Genomic DNA, 19,711 nt, shown 5'->3' with positions numbered 1-19,711 from the left:
TGAAGAAAAAACTCTAGCACAAATTTTCTGACATTAATATCATGGAAATTTCACAATAGATCAGAATCAAAATCCTATCCTCTAAGGTGAAGAGTATAATACTTTTCTTCTAAATACAAGAGCTGATCATGAACAAAATCGAGAAACGATAGAATAAATACAGGCCAATGAGAACTCTTTGAATTCTTCTCGACCTTTGCCTTTGAGCTTTTTTTTCAAATAATAGCAGAACTTGTGTATTTTTACGATAAATACTGACAAATCGACTTCTATTTCGGAACAATGTTATATAGATTTAAGCTTCCCAACTTGATAACGGGTCAAGTCTTCAGAATAAAGTATACCATTTCGTTTGGTGAGCCGCCACAGAGCAATAGAAAACCGAGCCTGGCCAGAGAAATAATCGTTACACTAATTCAGATATTTTACAACAATTTAAAACTCAGTGGAACAATAGAGGTATCGTAAAACTTACCCATTGGAATGCAACGAGAGTGGACCAACAGCCAGTCAAACCATAACCACCTTTGCTCAACAGCTATTACATATACAAGACATGGTTTTTAGTAGGTTGATGGAGTAAGTAAATAGGTCAATATTTTAATCACGAGTAGCCGTTGAAAATGAACGAACGAATCTACATACCAGCAGGACAAGGGTGCCCACACAAAAGATCCCACTCATTGACATACTAATGAACTTCAAGTCTCGTCCAGCCTGCAAAGTTGATGTGCGCTTTGTTGTCTTATAATCAATATTACAAAAATTATACATAAAATCTGAAAATTTTCATCCTTTCCTCTGCCTATCAAAATGCATTTCAATCATTCACTTTAACGACAATTTGGAAAACAATTGAACATACAGTACCAGGTGATTTTGAAAAAATGGAAATCCTTGTAATAACATAAAATTCTGTTGATATAGTTTCGTGTTTTCTCACCATTGTGAGGGGAATATAGTGCCGCCCTCCAACCTCTCCATACTGAAATTATGAAGCTGTGGAAATATGGCTACTATGAAAAATGACTCGATTTTTTTCTTTTTCGGAGGTAGTATATAGTATATACAAAACACCACAAACTTTGCTCGAAATATTTTCCTTAACTAGAAAATGACAATTATACATTTATCCACATGTCAATGCATGATAATCATTTGTTATTCCTAATTATATGCATGTTGAACCAGAATTTTCATTTGAGAAAAGATAAGAAGTCGACTGAAGTATACGAAAGAGCCAACATACCAATAGAGTACCCTCGAGGCTATGAGTACTTGGTGTGATGCATAGTGCGAGTGCGTACGGTATCAATACCTTGTGCATCTGCATCGTACAGGATAAATCATATACTTAAAAACATCCGTTTTAATTATTCACTCATTTGCACTTTTGATATATATATATATCAGCTTACCTCCTGTATGACCTCAGGATCAGGGGAAAAGATTTTAGGGAATAGCCAAGGAACACATGTTCCAATAGATCCTAATATCAATCCACTTAGCGCGCCAATGATAACCAGTGATTTCAGTAGTGTTCGAGCCTGTGAGTGTACATAAAATTTCAGGGAATGTATGACAAAATGTTCCAACTAGTATGTCTTCGTGAATACTAATTCACAAGTAGGAGATGGCATAAGAAAATGTGAGCTACGGAAACACGAGTAATTGATTCTTGAAGGAAAAACTTCTACCTCCTACGATGTGATGCTCATGGAGATTGTACATTACTAAGGAAATGAACACAAATCAAATAGTACAAACTTGTTAGTAAAGAATACAACCTTTGCTAAATTTCGATTTACTCCGTATATCATCGCTGGCATAAAAGATTGGGCTGTTTGTGAAAGAGGCTCACCGAATACAGAACACATACAATACACTTGTATCATAACCTGAAGAAGAGGAGGTTAGGGAAAAGAAAAAAAAAAGGATAATACACTGAAGAGCCTTGACATGAAAAAGTTAAAACCTGGTGAGCAGCAACGGTTTTTGTACCCATTGAAGTAGCAAAGTAAACTAGCAGAGAATAAAATGCCACCTGATATTATAGCATCTTAGAACAATGGCAGAAAATTAAAAAAAATGACAGAAAATTAAGAAAAACATCACGAACCTTTGACATCATTGTCACAAATACTGGAGCTGCAAGCTTGAATATGTCAAGGAGTTCGTCAGGTGATGGAATAGAGATGGCAAAACCATTATATCCCTTACTGCTCAGAGCTCTAACCATCATGTAAGCTGCAACAACCTAAGAAATATACGTATTAGAGGAAAAATAAAATGAGGGAAAATGAACATATTTCAGAGAAAAATAAAATGAGAGAAAATGAACATGTTCGGGATACCTGAGACACCATTGTGGCCCATGCCGCGCCAGCAATACCATATCCTAAGAATCTGCATAATACTATGTCACCGATGCCGTTAATTGCAGTTGCAACTGCCAAAGCCTTTAAAGGTCCCCATGAATCTTTCATTCCTAAGCTGTGAAGCAAGAAACCAGGCAGAGCAAATATATTTAAGGAAGAGAGAAATTTAGGATTGTGAACTTGCAACGTTAAGACATTCAGCAAATAAGGTTTTAAATAGGTTATGTTAGACCTTGCACTTTGAGCAACCCATCCAATGAGCACTGCTGGCCATGCTAACCCTCGAATCTGTAAAAATATATAGTTTACTAACTCAAAATGGAAAGGTGAGATAAAACATAAGCAAAAAATAATTTTCCAGATTCTCTAGGATTAAAAGAAAAATGATTGTAACAAACCTACAAGAAATGAAAATGTACTGAATGGTTTTGAATTACATAAAGCGCCAAATTTCTTAAACATGCATTACACCATTGTAGACTTCAAAATTTATTGTTGAACTAAAATGGTAAACAACGAAAGCCACCATATTAATATTCAACCTCCTGAGGCAGATGCTCTATACAGTTTTAGTTTACAAGATTCTCAGAATCAATGGCCCATTGGCATCACTCGGAATTTCAAAGGTTTCTTCTTTAAAACCATATGGAATTGGCACAGATATATAAAGAACTTTCAATCTGAAAATCAGCCTTTAATTTCTATGCCTCGGTAGGAAATGACTTTTTGTTGGAGGAAGTGTGAAAATTGTGATACTTTGGACCCCATTATTTAGCTATAAAGTCCTCAATAATCATTCAAATTTAACTCTAGATACAACGCAACCATGTAAGGAATAAGTGAGAACAAAGCAGGATCCATGACTTGTTATAGTTAAGCATGAGAAAACAATTGGTTAACCTACTAATCAAAGAAACGGTGGATACAGCCAAAACATGAAAACATTACAAATATATAGCAGCCAAGCTAGATGGCGCAGAGAAAATGAACCTGAACATATGTGTTTGCTGCAGTTGTGACATCTGCACGATTTGCCCCCATAAAACCTGCAGATTATGTAAAGAAATTTATCAGCTTAGAATAAATTTCAAAATAACCAAAACAATAAAATCGGAAAAGGTTAAATTTTGTCCTTCTTTACCAGCTAACGCCCAAGGACCATACAACCTTGTAAAGAAAAGCATCAGGAAACCACCAGCCAATCCAATAAACAGCAGGATAGATATCTGATGTTGCACCTCATTTTTATCCTGCGCCACTTAATTGCACCAACATAACCTTATATCAAAATGCACTTCAAATTCTGAATTCCCAAAACCAACTTGCATGTAATGTAATAACTCCAACAAACAGACCTGTCTAGCAAGAGATGTAGCAACCAAATTCGAAGTAGCAATCGAAAGAAACATAAACACGTAGCTCGTATAATCGCAAAACACCGTCCCCGGCCCTGCCAAAATCACATTCAAAAGCAAAAGACACAAATATTCAACCGACAATTTTAAAAAAAATTGCTGTAGGTCAAAAAAAAAAATTGAAATTGTTAGGAAAACCTAAAGCAGCAAGCTCAACGGAGCTGCCTTGACCAATAACAGCAGTATCAATTAAACTCATTAGTGGACCACAAATCCATAGCCCAACCGCCGGCCCAGAAAACTTAGCAATTTCCACCATTTGAGTCCACAAGCTCTCATTCTCCGAGAATTCTTGTCCGTCATTCTCAGCAATCTCTTCGGGCAAGTGCGATTCCTCTACTGCAGCAACATTTTCTTCGCTTTCTCCCTCAATTGGTGGAATTTGATCAATGCTCCGAGTAACTTCGTGGCTCGGAGAAATGCAATTTGAAATGAAAATCGGATTGTTTTTCAGCTCTAAAATTCGGAGCGCGGGTTTAGGAAAAACGGAATTTCGATTGAATTTCGTGTTCGTGGTACGGAAATTAGGGTGGTAAGAGTAGTGAAACGGCGTTCTGAGATTCATGACTGAATTTTCTTCAGCGCTTGTTTTTAGAGAGAGAAAGGGAAGAGAGAGAGAGAGGCGCCAAATACTGAATGAACGAATGATAAGAAGTAGGGAAGGGTCAAAGACTCGAGAGGCGTGGAATTGAAAAGAAGAGACTTTATAACAAAACCCTCCAAAACTTTTAAAAATATCCAAAATCCCCCCAAAACTGCAAATAGGCAAAAAAAAAAAAAAAAACAATTTTGAAAATTCGAAATCAAGCTTGAAGAAGGGTTGAGCTTCGATTTTTTGATGTAATTTCGATTCTTTTATGTGTAATATGCATTGGGTAGGTCGATTACGGAACTAATTTCATGTTAAAAAACCCTACAAATCGATTCGTAGTGATTAGGTGTTTTTTGGTGGTTTTGTTATAAACCGCAAATAGCAATTTTCAAACCGCAAATAACAATTCCCGAATTCAAACATGTTTCTTACCGAAATATTCGGGAAGGGTTTTAATTTTATGTAAATTACAACCACCCCTAAGGTATGGTTAAATTAAAAAAAATCCCCTCCTATTTTGATAATTATAACCACCCTCAACTATAAATTTTCTTACATGTCAACTCTTGCGGTTTCAAATTTAGTGGAATCTTCGAGATTATATGAAATATTATCACTTTTGAACCCGTTTTATCCCATTTGAACTCCACATTATGAAGCAAAATGATCATAATATGTGTTTTTGTCTTGTATATATCAGATTGTGGTTCATCAGAAATTGTATTTTTACATAAAACAAGTACAAACTAGAGCACATTCCACGAAATCTAGATGATTATATTAAATTTGACACCATTAATGTGGAGATGTATGAAAAGATTATAGTTGAGGGTAGATTTAATTATCCAAACAAGAGGGGTTTTTTCGTAAATTAACCATACCTCAGGGGTGTGGTTGTAATTTACCCTTTAATTTTCAAGTAGTAGACACGACAAAGGCCTGTTTGTTTGATTTGACTGAATAAAGTTATTTTGTTTTCTTCCCTGGGAACCTATGGCGGAGCGTCGTTTGCTCTTCCATGTTCCAGCTACCGCTTTCTTTGAGCAGCTTATAACTTATTTTCATTTTGTCTTTTTTATTCCCACCTACCAAAATAATATAAAGGCTGCGGCTATATGCAAGACTAATTCCACTTGTGCAAGACCAAATTAAAATTTTCAATGTATAAATACTATAATACCCTTATTTATTAAAAAAATAAAAAATTCCAAATATGCAAGACCAAAAATTCAAAAACACAAAAAACCCTATCACAAGACCACAAAACCACAAGACCAACTATCATCTTCTTCATCTTCCAAAACTCACAAGACCTTTCTCCTTCCTCCTCCATTAACCCACAAAACCTAGAAATTCAAAATCATCAAAACTCAACAAATCTTACAAAGATGGCAAGTATGGAGTTAGAAGACATCAAAATAGAAAATTCTACGATGGAAGAACCCAAAAATGTATGCATTTATGGGTTTTTTTAGCTAGAATATCGATTTTCCAAAAAAAATCCCGCGCAAACGAATTCGACATGTACAGGTCGAATTTTACAGGTAAAAATCGACATTTAGATGTCGATTTTGAGGTATAAAATTCGACATTTATATGTCGAATTTTCTTCTTATCTTTTTTAGAAACTGTAATACATGTGAGATTTCGTTTATTTTTTTACATTTTAATTCCAAAAATAATTCTAATAAATTCAATTTGCTTTTCTGAAAAATTAAGCCTTTTACAATATCAATATATTATTATGTATTTCATGTTTTAGATGGAATAGAAAAATGAAACTTATTGCCATTGTTATTACTTATTACTGAAGATATGAACATTATGGTTCTTCAGATAAATTATGTGGATGCGAAAGTAATGCATTAACAACTTTGTGATGATCGAAGAACTGTGTTCGAAAGATGCTCGCTTCATAAACGAAGGAAATGGCAAAGATCCGCCGGGATTTTATTTCCACGCGACTAAAATATACAAAAAAAGTTCTTTAATTGGCCGATAATACGATAACTATTTACCATCGTAGGAAAAATTTATAAATCTTTATGTAAATAATAAGTTTTTGAAAAATGATGTAGAATATAGAATCATATCACCCGGCACGGTGGCATTGTGGGTCCTGCTATGGTTTCGCCACTACTAATGAATGTGAACTAGAGTACATAAGATCTTTCAAAAATACACGTAAAAGTTTCGAACTGATACATACAATAATCATCAAAGAGTGGAAAAGCAAAGATACATACCTTTTGTGTGTACAGTTTGATGACTACTCCAGTGTGTAACTATACAGTTTTCTTCCCAAGTTGAATTTGAGTAGAGTCTTGAGAATATAGTATCCCATCTCGTAAGGTGAGCCGACGCAGCAAAACAGTAAACAGTGACTGTCCAGATAAACCACTAAGTTATAACCCATTTTGAATGAAGTTAGTTATACATAATACATAAAAAATAAAAAATAAAAAATAAAAATTCAATGATTTTACAAAAGAATAGAAGCTACAAAGAATATTAGTACTGTCGATAAGAGAACATACCAACTGAAATGCAACAAGTCCAAACCAACATCCAGATAAACCGTATCCGCTTCTGCTCAACCCCTTTAGCAATGAGAAACAAATTGACACTTAAATAAGTAGAAATAAATAATCAAACATTCAAATGGAGTGCCAGAATAATGTATTTTACTGGGACAAATAATTGCGTACCAAGAGAAGAAGTGTGCACAAACAAGCGATCCCACTCATTGATATGCTTAGGAACTTCAAGTCTCTACCAGCCTGCATGGTTTCACAACCAACTTAAAGTCGGAAGCAAGAGAAAATGAATAGGCAAATTTTCCGATTCTACATTTCACTTATTCTATATTCATTTGAGTTCAACTTTTCCTCAAAACCAAACTGAGTTCAATTCAGAAGAATCTTCAATAAGGGGGTTGAGAATTAACAGTCAATAGACGTTGAACTGAAACCTCCATTCACTTGGAAAATACACTCGGAAGATAATCCGGAATGAAGTAATATATAGACAGAGACGACATACCATTAACGTGCCTTCAAGGCAATTAATGGGTGGTGCAGCACATAGTGCAATGAAGAAAGGGATCAACACCTTCTGCATCTGCACAAGTATAACATTAAATTAAACCGGTCACAATTTCGAACTTAAATTTTCAGAAGAATTTTCATCATTCCTCATCAGCATGAATTATTCACTACAATTCAGAGCAATTTTTATTCAGCTCGGTAAAAATACTAAATGGTTTATGAGTTATCCAACTTCCAATTAGCAGCAAGAAGTTAGGTCTTAAGGTATATAATATAGTTGGTGAAACTGTTAATAATTATCAAATTTGAAAGAAAAAAAAAAGTAATGATAAAGAAAGAAACTGACCTCATGTATGACTTCAGGATCAGAAGAAAAGATTTTGGGGAATAGCCAGGGAAGTAATGTTCCGATAGATCCCAATATAAGTCCACTTAATGCGCCAATGATGACCAGCGATTTCAGCAGTTCTCTGACCTGTTATACATCATATCTCTAATTGATCGGTTCGTGTGAACGGAGGGGCACAGATAAAAAAAGGCGACGTAAATAAATATGTCATGTAATATTATATATTAAAAAAAATAAACTTTTAGACTTTTATTAAGAGTATGATGGGTGTTATTGGATGCCATTATAAGTGTAGAGGCACACACGGATGGGATTATAGTATGTGCATATGACTTTAGAACAACAAACCTTTGGTAAACTTCGATTAGCTCCATATATCAGCTCAGGCATAAATGACTGGGCTGTTTGAGAAAGAGGTTCACCCCAAACAGCGCAGATGCAGTATAATTGTATCATCACCTAATGATTAGGGATATAGTAAGGGTCTTTGAAAAATTGACAAGTAAAAAATATATATTTAAATATATTATAGATCTATGTAAACCAAACCTGATGGGCGGCAACAGCTTTTGTACCCATTGCTGTAGCAAAGTAGACGAGCAGAGCATAAAAAACAATCTGCATAAAAAAATATGTCAGAAAATTCTAATGATCATAAGTGAACGGGTGTCGTAAAATGCAGAAACATGAAAGGCGTCATAAACCTTTGACAAAATTGCCACAAATGCTGGAGCTGCAAGCGTGAATATCTGAAGGAATTCATTACGTGATGGAATAGAGATGGCGAAACCGTTATATCCTTTTTTGTTCAAAGCCTCGATCATCATGTAAGCTGCAACGACCTACAACAACCACGCATTAGTCATTACCATTAAACTGAAATGAAATAATATTTCAGATACCAAATATGGATGTGATTTCTGGATCTTGAATTAAGATTGAAAAACGTTTGTACGACACACCTGTGATACCATTGTTGCCCATGCAGCTCCGGCAATACCAAATCCTAGGAATCTGCATAATACTATATCACCAATGCCGTTAATGGCACTTGCAACTGCCAAAGCCTTGACTGGCCCCCATGAATCTTTCATCCCTAGGCTGAATTGCGAAGAATATATCCAACCAACTATCAATTTTGGGAAAATGAATTTGCAATTAAAAGAAATAGTTTTCTACAATTGCATGCCAGGACAAATAGATCGGGGGAAGCATCTCAATATGCAGATTCAAAGTATGGATCAAACTATAAGTTTTTTGTAAACTTATAGTCAATGAATCTTAAGACAGTAAATTAAGGCAGAGTGTTATCTTAGAGTCCGTTTCACTGAGCATAGCATACAACAGAAAAAATCTAGTACTAATAAAAGACACAACCATTAGGACAATCCATAAAAGGGTTATCAAGAACCACATGTATAAATATATATATATATATACACACACACACACAATATATATATAGATACACACACACACACACACACACACACACACACACACACACACACATACATATATGTATGTATAGAGAGAGATCTTTCATCAACAAAGATCTTAATGCTACCTTGCACTTTGGGCAACCCATCCAACAAGCCATGCCGGCCATACTAACCCACGAATCTGGAAAAATACAACATTTACTAACCAACAACAACGAGAAAGTTCAATCAAGTTAAAGAAAAACATATATGTAGGAGATATTACCAACAAATTTAATTGACTTCTTAAGATTAAATAAGCTGGACAATGGAGTATCTAGAATAGCAGAAAATGACTCCTTGTTTGGGGAACATTTTGTTAGATTTTCCTTTTCATGTTTGGGTGGATAATTTAACTATTAGATTACTGATTGCATATCTCATTCTAAAGGAATACCGTAACACGGTTTTTGAGGAGAAAACCTAGATCTCAGTCCGGATGTGGGTAAACTAGTACAAATATTGCCGAGAGATGAGGAATAATTCAGACCTGTTGAACGACACAACTTCTTTGATACTTCATGCTATAGCAAAGTACTCGAGAAAATATACTGAACACAATAACAAGGTCGTGATTATACAGACCTGAACATATGTATTCGCTGCAGTTATGATTTCTGTATTCTTTGCTCCCGTAAAAGCTGGGGATTAATGTAAAGATATTCATCGATCAGAACAGAATAATATACAAAAAAAATCATAATAAAAGATACTAAAAAAATACAGAAGTTAGGCCCTCGTTTACCAGTCAATGCCCAACGGCCGTAGCACTTTGTAAAGAAAAGCATAAAGAAACCACAAGCCAATCCAACAAAGAGCAAGATAGATATCTGATGTTGCACCTCACTTTTATCCTGTGCCCTTGCATGAGAGACATTAACTAACTTCAAACAAAATTACAGTTTAAAGAACTATTGAACTAGTTCGAATATAATGTCTTCAAATCGCCCTCCATATTTCAAATTTAATATACAAACCTGCCTAGCAAGAGACGTAGCAACCAAATTCGATGTGGCAATTGAAAGGAACATAAACAGATAACTCGTATAATCACAGAACACCGTTCCTGGACCTGCCAAAACACAAGAAATTCCTCCCTGAAATTTCATAGCGGAAACCAAATCCGGTTATAAAACAAACATACAACTCCCACGGCCAATCTCCTATAGTGAAGTACTGATGTTAACTAATTAATAAATTGTTGATTTCACCCCAATGTTAAAAATCATGACTAACTGAACTAGTTGAAAACTGTATTGTATCAACATTTCACAGCTTAATGTAGCAGGGTAGCTAAAATTTGAAACAGAGGATAACTAATAATACATAAGGAGGGGGAAAAAGGGTTTGTATACCTAAAGCAGCAAGCTCAGTGGAGCTGCCTTGACCAACAACAGCAGTATCAATTAAACTCATTAACGGCCCACAGATCCAAAGCCCCACCGCAGGACCAGAAAACTTCACAATCTCAGTCACTTGATCCCACAAACTGCCGTTTTCCGTCAACTCGTCTCCACCGTTGTTTTCAGAAACTTCTTCAAACGGTTGCATCTTCTCCAACACTGATACTTCTACTTCCTTTTCTTCCTCATTTGACGGAAATTGAGTAACGCCGTCTGTTCCACTGCAATTGGTGATAATGCGGTTTTTGATTCTACAACTCGTGATTCGGAGATCAGTATTGGGTGAAGTTAATTTTGGATTGAATTTTCGGTTAGGGGTTTGGACATAAGGGCAGCGAAAGCTGAAGTGGAAGTTGTGAGTTGTAGATTGGAGATTCATGGCGGATGAATTTGGCGCTCCTGCTTCTTCTAGAGAGAGAAAGAAGAGAGAGAAGCGCCAAACTATATAATGTAGAAGCCGAGAGCAGGTTACTTATTGCAGTAGTACGAACGAATGAGAGAGGACTGAAAATTTCGCGGTTTTCGTGATTGGTCCAGCCCAACTTTTTTAATATTAAATCCTGAAGTTATGGGCTTTAAATGGGCTGACTTGGGCCTGACCATTATGGGCTATAAATTATCCCGAATAATAAGGGAAACTCCTGAGTTATGGTCCAATTACGAAAACCCCATCATGTTTGGGTAATTACACTCACACATTACGAAAATACCTCTCCAGAGATAAATTAGGGATGTTAAATCGGTAAAACCGAACCGAAATTTTGGTACCGTTTGCCGAACTGAATGTACAATTTGGTTCGATAAATAATCGAATTACATTAATTTTATGTAAATTATTTAGGTGTGTTTGTAATTACCCAAACAATATGGATTTTTTCGTAATTTAATCGTACTTCAGGGACTGGCCGTAATTTGCCCAAATAATAATCAAGATTACGTAAATCATGGGTATGTTGTAGACATGACCGCGGTTACGATTCTAACCCGGACTGAACCAGAACCGAACCGTGATCAACGATTATAAACCCATAACTAAAACTGATTTGACCAAAATCGGTCAGGTTACGGTTCCCAGATTTGGAACCGAGAACCGGCGGTTTCAAGGGCACCGTCACCGATTTTCTTAGATAGATTTCTCAAAAGTTGGTAAAAAATGAATATTTATATTTTTTTAATTAACAATGTGAAGACGACTTTTTTCTTTTTTTTGGGTGGGGGGGGGGGGGGGGGGCAACACATATTTATGAAAATTATTATGAATAGTCATTAGAAAACATCATTTTTTTTGGGGGCGGCTGCCCCCCTTGACATAGCATAGGTAGGCCCCTGGCACGAGCTGAAAAAATGGCACACATCAAACGCCTTACTGTTTCTAACCCTCTTTTTTTTTTTTTAAATTAGTATACATCATTTAAATTATATTATACAATTATTAGTGATTTAACCTAGTTTAATTGCCTCTTAATTCTCCCTGGCCATCAACGTTTGACAATTTGGTTGTTTGTTACACACTTAAACTATATATAAAAACATATTATTGCTCGAATTTTGACTTGAAAGTTTCAAAAGTCGACCCAAGTTGGGCATATCTACAGTTAAAAGGAAATTATTACAGCCAATAAAAGATGGAAAAATACAAACAAGAAAATTGTAGAAGAATTATCGGAACATTTTAAAATACTCATTTGGTGGAAAAAAGATGTGGTTTTCGATTGTCAATTGTTTTGTTTTTTCAAGTGATTACAAAAGTCTTATATTTCTGTGGGAAAATGAGACTTATAATCAGTTTTATTGATGTCATGGATGAGCTAAGAGCCTAAGACATTTTATTTAACCTTTGGTATTTAGTAGAAAAAATGGTTCTTAATCACTTTAATCGCAATTTATCCTTTTAAGTTTTAAGTAATCTTCTGCAAAATAATAATAATAATAATAATAATAATAATAATAATAATAATAATAATAATAATAATAATAATAATAATAATAATAATAATAATAATAATAATAATAATAATAATAATAATAATAATAATAATAATAATAATAATAATAATATATGATGACTGTTTCCCTCGCGTTTTTTATGTAACTTATTTATTTTCGTCTTTTTTTAGATTTCAAATTACTTAAAATTTATTTTGGGACCAAAGTAAAATTCATCATTATCTTATCAATCAAAGGAGGCCACAAGAAAAAAGTGGTTCCACGTAGATTTGGGCCTACCAAGTTGGATCCGTTTGGACCCATTTAATATCAATTCCATTTAATGAGACCAATTGTAAAACATTATAAATATCTATATATAATCTTGGTTCCACGTAGATTTAAGCTCTATTGACTAAATAGTAGGGCTTATAAGTATATTTGGTTGATGGAATTTGTATTTAGTCTTGTCATTACACTTAAAGCCCGCAATTAAATGATATTATTTAGTTAAATTAGTAGCACCCCTTCTGAGATTAATTTTGCATGGTTGATTAAAAAAGAAAAATAAAATAAAATAAAGTAAAAAAAGCTGCATACCAGCCATATATTGTGAATACTGCCAAACACACCTTAGCCAACTGGCAATTGCCAAACCAGGTATTCAGAATCACCCCCCCACCCACCCACCCCCCCCCCCCACAACCCCAAACCCACCCCCGCACACACACGAAGAAAAGGGTCGCCCGCCATCTTCATATTTTCCACACATACAAACGCACTCAAACAACGGTCTCATTAAATAAAAAAAAGTAAAAAAAAAAAAATCAGTTTTCTATTTTATTTTCTTCTGCTTTTTTAAAACGCAAAAGCTTCATCGTTCCCACATATAAAAACGCCCCCACACATTACAATATACATCAAATTTTAGACGGACAAATCAAAGCATATTCAGAGCCAGAGTGAGTACCGAGAATGCAGCTTAATTGAATCGAAGCATCTATCATGAACTCGATAATAGTTTTTCGTTTTTGATCCATGTTTGGAAACAACAGAAGCTTACGTTTGTTCCTGAATTTCAAATCCTTCGATTTTCCGTCGAGGAATCGTCGTATTTTCGTTGAATAAGTTTCATTGTGTTCAAATTTGAATATCTACACCAAATCCTTCGTCCGGAACTGATAATTCGTGTCGATCTATTACTCGATTTGTAATCTTGTTTGTTGTTTGGTGCTGAGCAGGTGAAGAATGGGGAGTTTGCGTGCGATTTTGAGGAATCCAGAGGATTTGTACCCGCTGTTAAAACTGAAATTGGCATCGAGAAACGCGGAGAAGCAGATCCCGTCGGAGCCACACTGGGGATTTTGTTACTCTATGCTTCAGAAAGTTTCTAGAAGTTTCGCTTTCGTTATTCAGCAGCTCGATACGGATCTACGTGATGCTGTGAGTTATTTTTCGTGTTTCGAGTTTTTAATTGATCCTTTCCATTTTTTCTTTAAGGTATATCTGCGATTAGTTTTTGCTTTCAGCGATAGTCGTAGGTTTTGTATCTGAAATGACAAATTATCTGTAAGTGCATGCAATAGTTGAACCTGGTGGTATGCGATGACATCTACATAATTTTTGGGGCAATTAACTGAAGTCTAAATTCTTAAAAATGAAACGGGAAATACCTGCTCTCAGTTTTTTGATGTTATTTTCATCAGAAGCCAATTTTATGAGACCAATTCTACGGATCTGTGCTAAACTTTGCATGCCTTATACCAAATGGTATGACGATGATCGTGTGATATTTCTCGTGTAAAAGCAAACTGTGACGATTTGTTGTGATTTTGCTTGCTCTTCCCTTGTTCATTTTCCAGCTGGCAGCTGTACCTTCGACTTAAAAGACTATTCTAATCAATAACGCGATAAGAGGAACAAACAATAGGAATAATAATATGTAAAACTGATAATGAAACTTGAGGTATCAATATATGGATTATTGACTTTCGACTAAGCCGGTTATAATATTGTATACTTCAATATTTGGTTAGCAAACCCCATATGTAGTACTACTTATTTTTGTAATGTATGATCAAGAAATTTACATATTTGAGTTCTGTTCTCATATAAATTTTACAAGTTGAAAATGACCTTTGCGCGTACCTGTCTCGAATATCACAGGTATGCATTTTCTATTTGGTTCTTCGAGCTCTTGACACTGTTGGTAAGATTATCTCCTGCTCATTATTAATTTTGATACTTACTGTCTCTGTTGTTAACCATCTTCTTCTTGTTGTTAACCATCTTATTCTTTTTATCCTATTTTAACAGAGGATGACACAAGCATAAAAACAGAAATCAAACTACCTATTCTGATGGCTTTCCATCAACACATATATGATCGTGAATGGCATTTTGCCTGTAAGTTTTCAATTCTGCCTGTTGGTTAACCCTCTCGGATACCTCCTTCTTTGCATACATCTTGAGGAATACAGCTACAGTTAGTATTAAAAAAAAGGGAAACGAGAGAATATAAGTTCAAAAGTTGAATTGGTTAGCATTCACAACTAAGCAATCTAGACAGGTGCTAATTGATAAATCTACTCCCAACACCCTATATCCACCCTTAAGCCACCAGCCACCATTATCATTTTGAATGGAGAGACATCATAATAAATTCTTTTGTTATTTCACACAAGGATAGTCTAGATATGACTAAATCTGACTAATTTTATTGCTTAACAGGTGGTACAAAGGAATACAAAGTTCTAATGGACGAGTTCCATCACGTTTCCACTGCTTTTCTGGAGCTCGGACGCGGGTATAATTACTATCAAACTAAATTCATAATATCTGGTATATATGCAGATTTTGCTATTATTTACTCGGGGGTTTAATTATTAGGGTCTTATGGATGAGTTGAGCTAGGACATACTTATTGAAGCCTTATTGTAAATGTTTTACAAAATGATACTTTTACTGGAGGTGTCAGAAAGGGTATTATATCAACTGGATTGTGAATAGCATCTTGAAGCAAAAGGATATAAGTTACGGTTTGAAAGTCTATCTAAAGAACATGAAATGTGATAGTCAAGAAGGATTTAAGTTTATCTAAATCAAAAGTTGTCAATGCTCGTTGATTTTGGCAGATTGATTATTCTATCTTGAAGTTACTTTGCTTCATCACTAATTTCAATGTATACAATATGAAGTTTGTGTTCATGCAAGATAATTCTCATTTCCTTTTTGCAGTTATCAGGAGGCCATTGAGGATATTACCATGAGGATGGGTGCAGGAATGGCAAAATTTATTTGCAAAGAGGTATACTATATAGATATCACCCCAGTTGCATTTTAGTGCTCTGAACCTCTGACAGAACTGTGAGCGCATGTTATTTCCTGATACTTGTATTTGGTTTTTCATGAGACCTACCGATTAATCTAATAATGTATTTGTAGCTTTTTGTACATGAAAATATTTCGCCTATTAAGCAGCTAATTGCTCTTTCTGTTGCCATTAAATAAGAACATGATAGATATAATGTGCTAAGATTCTTCTCTCTTGCCAGGTTGAAACAGTTGATGATTATGATGAATATTGTCACTATGTGGCTGGACTTGTTGGATTAGGGTTGTCGAAGCTATTTCATGCTTCTGGAAAAGAACATCTGGCTTCAGATGCAATCTCCAACTCCATGGGTTTGTTTCTTCAGGTATTGGTTCAATTATGTAACGAGAAATACAGTACTTATCTTGGAGATAGATGGATAGATCTCTGAAGATTTGGAACTATATTAACTGTCTTGGATATTTGCAATATTCCAGAAAACAAATATTATCAGAGATTATCTGGAGGACATCAATGAGATACCAAAGTCACGCATGTTCTGGCCTCGTCAAATCTGGAGTAAATATGTTAACAAACTTGAGGTACATCATGAATTTAACATATCTTTCCGATAGCAAGTTTGCCTGACATATATATATATATATATATATATATATATATAGATATATATATATATATATATATCCAATGTGAATTAAATGGAGCTGGAAGTGTTTTATTGAAAGTTTATGTAATATGTCCTCAGGACTTGAAGCATGAGGAAAACTCAGTTAAAGCAGTGCAGTGCTTGAATGACATGGTTACAAATGCTTTAATCCACATAGAAGACTGCCTGAAATACATGTCAGATTTGCGAGATCCAGCTATCTTTCGCTTTTGTGCAATTCCTCAGGTATATAATTTTATGCAGTGTGCTCACTAATAGCCTTTTCCATATGATTGTTTAGAAAACTTTTAAATTGCTTTCGTAGAACACAAGAATGTTTAAAAGCCCACTATATCTATTGCCAAATTACATATGTCCTTTCAACAGTTGATTTGTCAGGATTCACTAAATTACGTGCAGGATTAGTTATAACATTGCTCAAATGTGTGTTCAATAATAGCAGAAGGTAAATCTGAGTTTACTTTGTCTAACATTACCAGATAATGGCAATTGGGACGTTAGCTTTGTGCTACAACAACATTGAAGTCTTCAGAGGTGTTGTGAAAATGAGACGAGGTAAGATGAATTGTTCATTTTCATTGATAGAGTATGTTCTGCGATCATCCTTTACCTCCTTTTTTTTCTTAATTGTTTAATGTGCATATGGGAACAAGTAGCTCATCAAACTGTATCTCAATATTGCTGGTGGTTACCTGTCCCCTTTAAGTTGCTTTGAACTTCTTCCCTACGGCATTGGTCATAAGAAGAGCTCATATACAGAAGAAATATTTAATTACCCTTCAAATAATTTTACTAACTGTTAATGGTAATTTAAATCAAAGTGGGAGTCGGTCATACATGTTACATACAAATTTAGGCAACTTTTCCATAATATAATTGACAGTCGGTCATCCTACTTCCACCACACCCTTTATGCTATACGCAAGTTGTACACTTCTGTGCTTGATTACATGTTTCCCGTTCTTTGTTTTTTCATGTTCTTTTGTTATTAAGAATCAAAAAGTCGATGCTAACTATTTTTATTTTGTTTTTCTTTCCTAGGTCTTACTGCCAAAATTATCGACAGAACTAAAACAATGTCTGATGTATATGGAGCTTTCTACGACTTTTCTCGTATGTTAAAATATAAGGTACGATGCCTTGTTAGAATCTAAGAAGCTAATTTAGCTGACAAAATATGCTCAGACTTGGGAATTCTTTACAGGGCTCCAATCTTACGACCATTTTTCCTATAGAATTCTGCGAGATATAGTTTTTTCAAGTACAATGCCACATTACATGCATAATCTTACAAAATCTTGGTTCATGTTTCCCTCTTGATCGTAGGTATGTGAAATTGAGAAGTGCAATTCTATCTATGATGTTATTTTCGCGAAATAAATTCACATTTTCAAAGAGAATTTACGGTTATTTTCAGAAAATGTGAAAAACATTTTCAAATTGCAACCATATTTTTTTCCAAAAACCTAAACATGACTTTCATGAAAAGCTTATTCGGACACATTTAGCTGAAATACTGAATGAATTCCTCTCACTTGCATTTGGTTTGAAGTATTTTGGAGCTAGAAATTTCAAATTCTCAATAACAATTATATTGAGCTTTCTTAAGATAACACAATGTTGCAGTGAATCTCAAATTCTTCAATAGTTATTTTCAGCTTCTTTTTTTCAATATTTTGGTCGAGTCAGATACACCTAATATCGAAGTAATTTCATCCCATGTACAACTTATAGTGTGCAATATGTTAGTAAATAGTAGTTTGCCGTTTCATGCACAAGATGCTTATTACTGTATAAGTAGTGTTGAGTCGTGAATTTGCATTTACTAATTCAAAAAGGCTTGTTATTTGCTAAAATTGTGTTGTCTCTGGAAATTTGTAGATTGACGACAGTGACCCTAATGCTAGAAAGACGAAGGACAGCTTAGAAGCAGTCCTGAAAATCTGCAGGGACTCTGGAACCTTAAACCAAAGGTAGTGTACCTTTCTGAGGTTATCATCTAGAAGCATCTCTTTTATCTATTTTTGACATTTTTCTTTTTCTGCCAGGAAATCTTATATCATTCAGAGCAAGCCACAAATAAATGCAACTATGGTTAGTTTTGTAAACCTTCTTTCCTCGTCTTGTTTTAATTGAATCAATGATTTTTATAATTATGATATTTGTATGCAGATTGTTATCTTCTTCATCATACTAGCCATTCTTCTAGCATACTTGTCAGCAAGCCGGCCATCTAATATCTGTAAGCATTAGATTGTTATCTAATACTTGTCATATATAATATATAGATATATATTATATATGTATGTAGTGTCCAACAACTCATTCGAACTAGCTTTTAAGGTTCAATATTTAATCGATTATCGAATACCCTTTCCAGCTATAAATATTAATATTCCTTTCAAAATTCCTCCTCATACTGGTCTCTCCGTCGTTGCAGGAGTGGTCTTTGGATGGCATACTGTCGTGCGAAAAGCAATATTCTGTTGTTTATTGCTATCCATCCAGCATTGTATGCCAGATAAGCCACGCAGCATATTCTGTTGTTTATTGGTATCCATCCAGCATTGTATGCCAGATAAGCCACGTGTTCATTTGTTAAATTAAATAAATGTACATCTATATTTTTTCTTATAATGGTTGTTTTTTCGTTGGATGAATAAAATTAATTAAAAGAGTGAAAAAGAAATACTATATGTAGGTTTTGTTATTAATTATCATTGTTCCTTTCGGCTGCTTCTTAAAATTAGTGTTCCTTTGATTACTTGTTTTTTATTGCATAGTAAACATTTACTAGTTAACATGCAGCAAATGCAAAAACCATATATATATATATATATATATATATATATATATATATACACACACAATATGTATTCAGTTTCGGCAGATATAAGTTTTAAATTTGTAACAAAAAGTTACTATTATGCATTTAATTAGAATAGTTAAATTTTTATCAATTTGCATAAACTAATTTACTATTATTCATTAATGTGAAATATGAAATGGACAAGTCAACTTAATCATATTTTATTTTTGGCATATCTACCTACCAAATCCATCTACCGGTGATGTGTGAATCTGATAATTCACAGCACAAGTAAACTGAAGACAAACTG

At 34.5% G+C, this 19,711-nt stretch overlaps 3 protein-coding genes across 4 annotated transcripts; 1 reads left to right on the top strand and 2 right to left on the bottom strand.

The window, feature by feature from the left end:
• Positions 1-14: 14 nt before the first annotated feature.
• On the bottom strand, positions 15-4,985 carry LOC105957689 (MATE efflux family protein). The gene is made up of 14 exons (XM_012981644.2): positions 3,932-4,985; positions 3,734-3,828; positions 3,520-3,628; positions 3,369-3,424; positions 2,611-2,666; positions 2,355-2,493; positions 2,120-2,257; positions 1,976-2,044; positions 1,788-1,898; positions 1,419-1,547; positions 1,250-1,327; positions 646-717; positions 476-538; positions 15-387 (listed from the first exon to the last, which is right to left on the bottom strand). The coding sequence occupies exons 1-14, from the start codon at positions 4,356-4,358 to the stop codon at positions 286-288; spliced, it is 1,644 nt and encodes a 547-aa protein (XP_012837098.2). The 5' UTR covers positions 4,359-4,985; the 3' UTR covers positions 15-285.
• Positions 4,986-5,533: 548 nt separating this feature from the next.
• LOC105957690 (protein DETOXIFICATION 46, chloroplastic) lies at positions 5,534-11,204 on the bottom strand. Of its 2 annotated transcripts, XM_088822484.1 has the most exons (15): positions 10,618-11,204; positions 10,240-10,334; positions 10,008-10,116; positions 9,848-9,903; positions 9,349-9,404; positions 8,744-8,882; positions 8,486-8,623; positions 8,331-8,399; positions 8,130-8,240; positions 7,779-7,907; positions 7,428-7,505; positions 7,094-7,165; positions 6,923-6,985; positions 6,632-6,769; positions 5,534-5,731 (listed from the first exon to the last, which is right to left on the bottom strand). In XM_088822484.1, the coding sequence occupies exons 1-14, from the start codon at positions 11,042-11,044 to the stop codon at positions 6,671-6,673; spliced, it is 1,641 nt and encodes a 546-aa protein (XP_088678610.1). In that variant the 5' UTR covers positions 11,045-11,204; the 3' UTR covers positions 5,534-5,731; positions 6,632-6,670. The 2 variants fall into 2 exon arrangements, with proteins under 2 accessions (XP_088678610.1, XP_012837099.2); XM_012981645.2 differs by lacking the exon at positions 5,534-5,731 and having other exon boundaries at positions 6,360-6,769.
• A 2,152-nt stretch (positions 11,205-13,356) lies between these two features.
• LOC105957692 (squalene synthase) lies at positions 13,357-19,338 on the top strand. The gene is made up of 15 exons (XM_012981650.2): positions 13,357-13,553; positions 13,833-14,034; positions 14,758-14,800; positions 14,908-14,997; positions 15,322-15,397; positions 15,829-15,898; positions 16,146-16,289; positions 16,402-16,506; positions 16,671-16,817; positions 17,072-17,147; positions 17,634-17,722; positions 18,474-18,565; positions 18,641-18,686; positions 18,765-18,834; positions 19,033-19,338. Coding segments are annotated over exons 2-15 (1,245 nt in total). The 5' UTR covers positions 13,357-13,553; positions 13,833-13,839; the 3' UTR covers positions 19,035-19,338.
• The last annotated feature ends 373 nt before the right edge of the window (positions 19,339-19,711 follow it).

The sequence above is a fragment of the Erythranthe guttata genome, chromosome 2 (genome assembly GCF_056151865.1).
Source record: "Erythranthe guttata isolate IM_541 chromosome 2, IM_541, whole genome shotgun sequence".
Taxonomy (NCBI): domain Eukaryota; kingdom Viridiplantae; phylum Streptophyta; class Magnoliopsida; order Lamiales; family Phrymaceae; genus Erythranthe; species Erythranthe guttata.
Note: the sequence above shows the minus strand (reverse complement) of the source record. Positions and strands in the feature narration are given on the sequence as shown.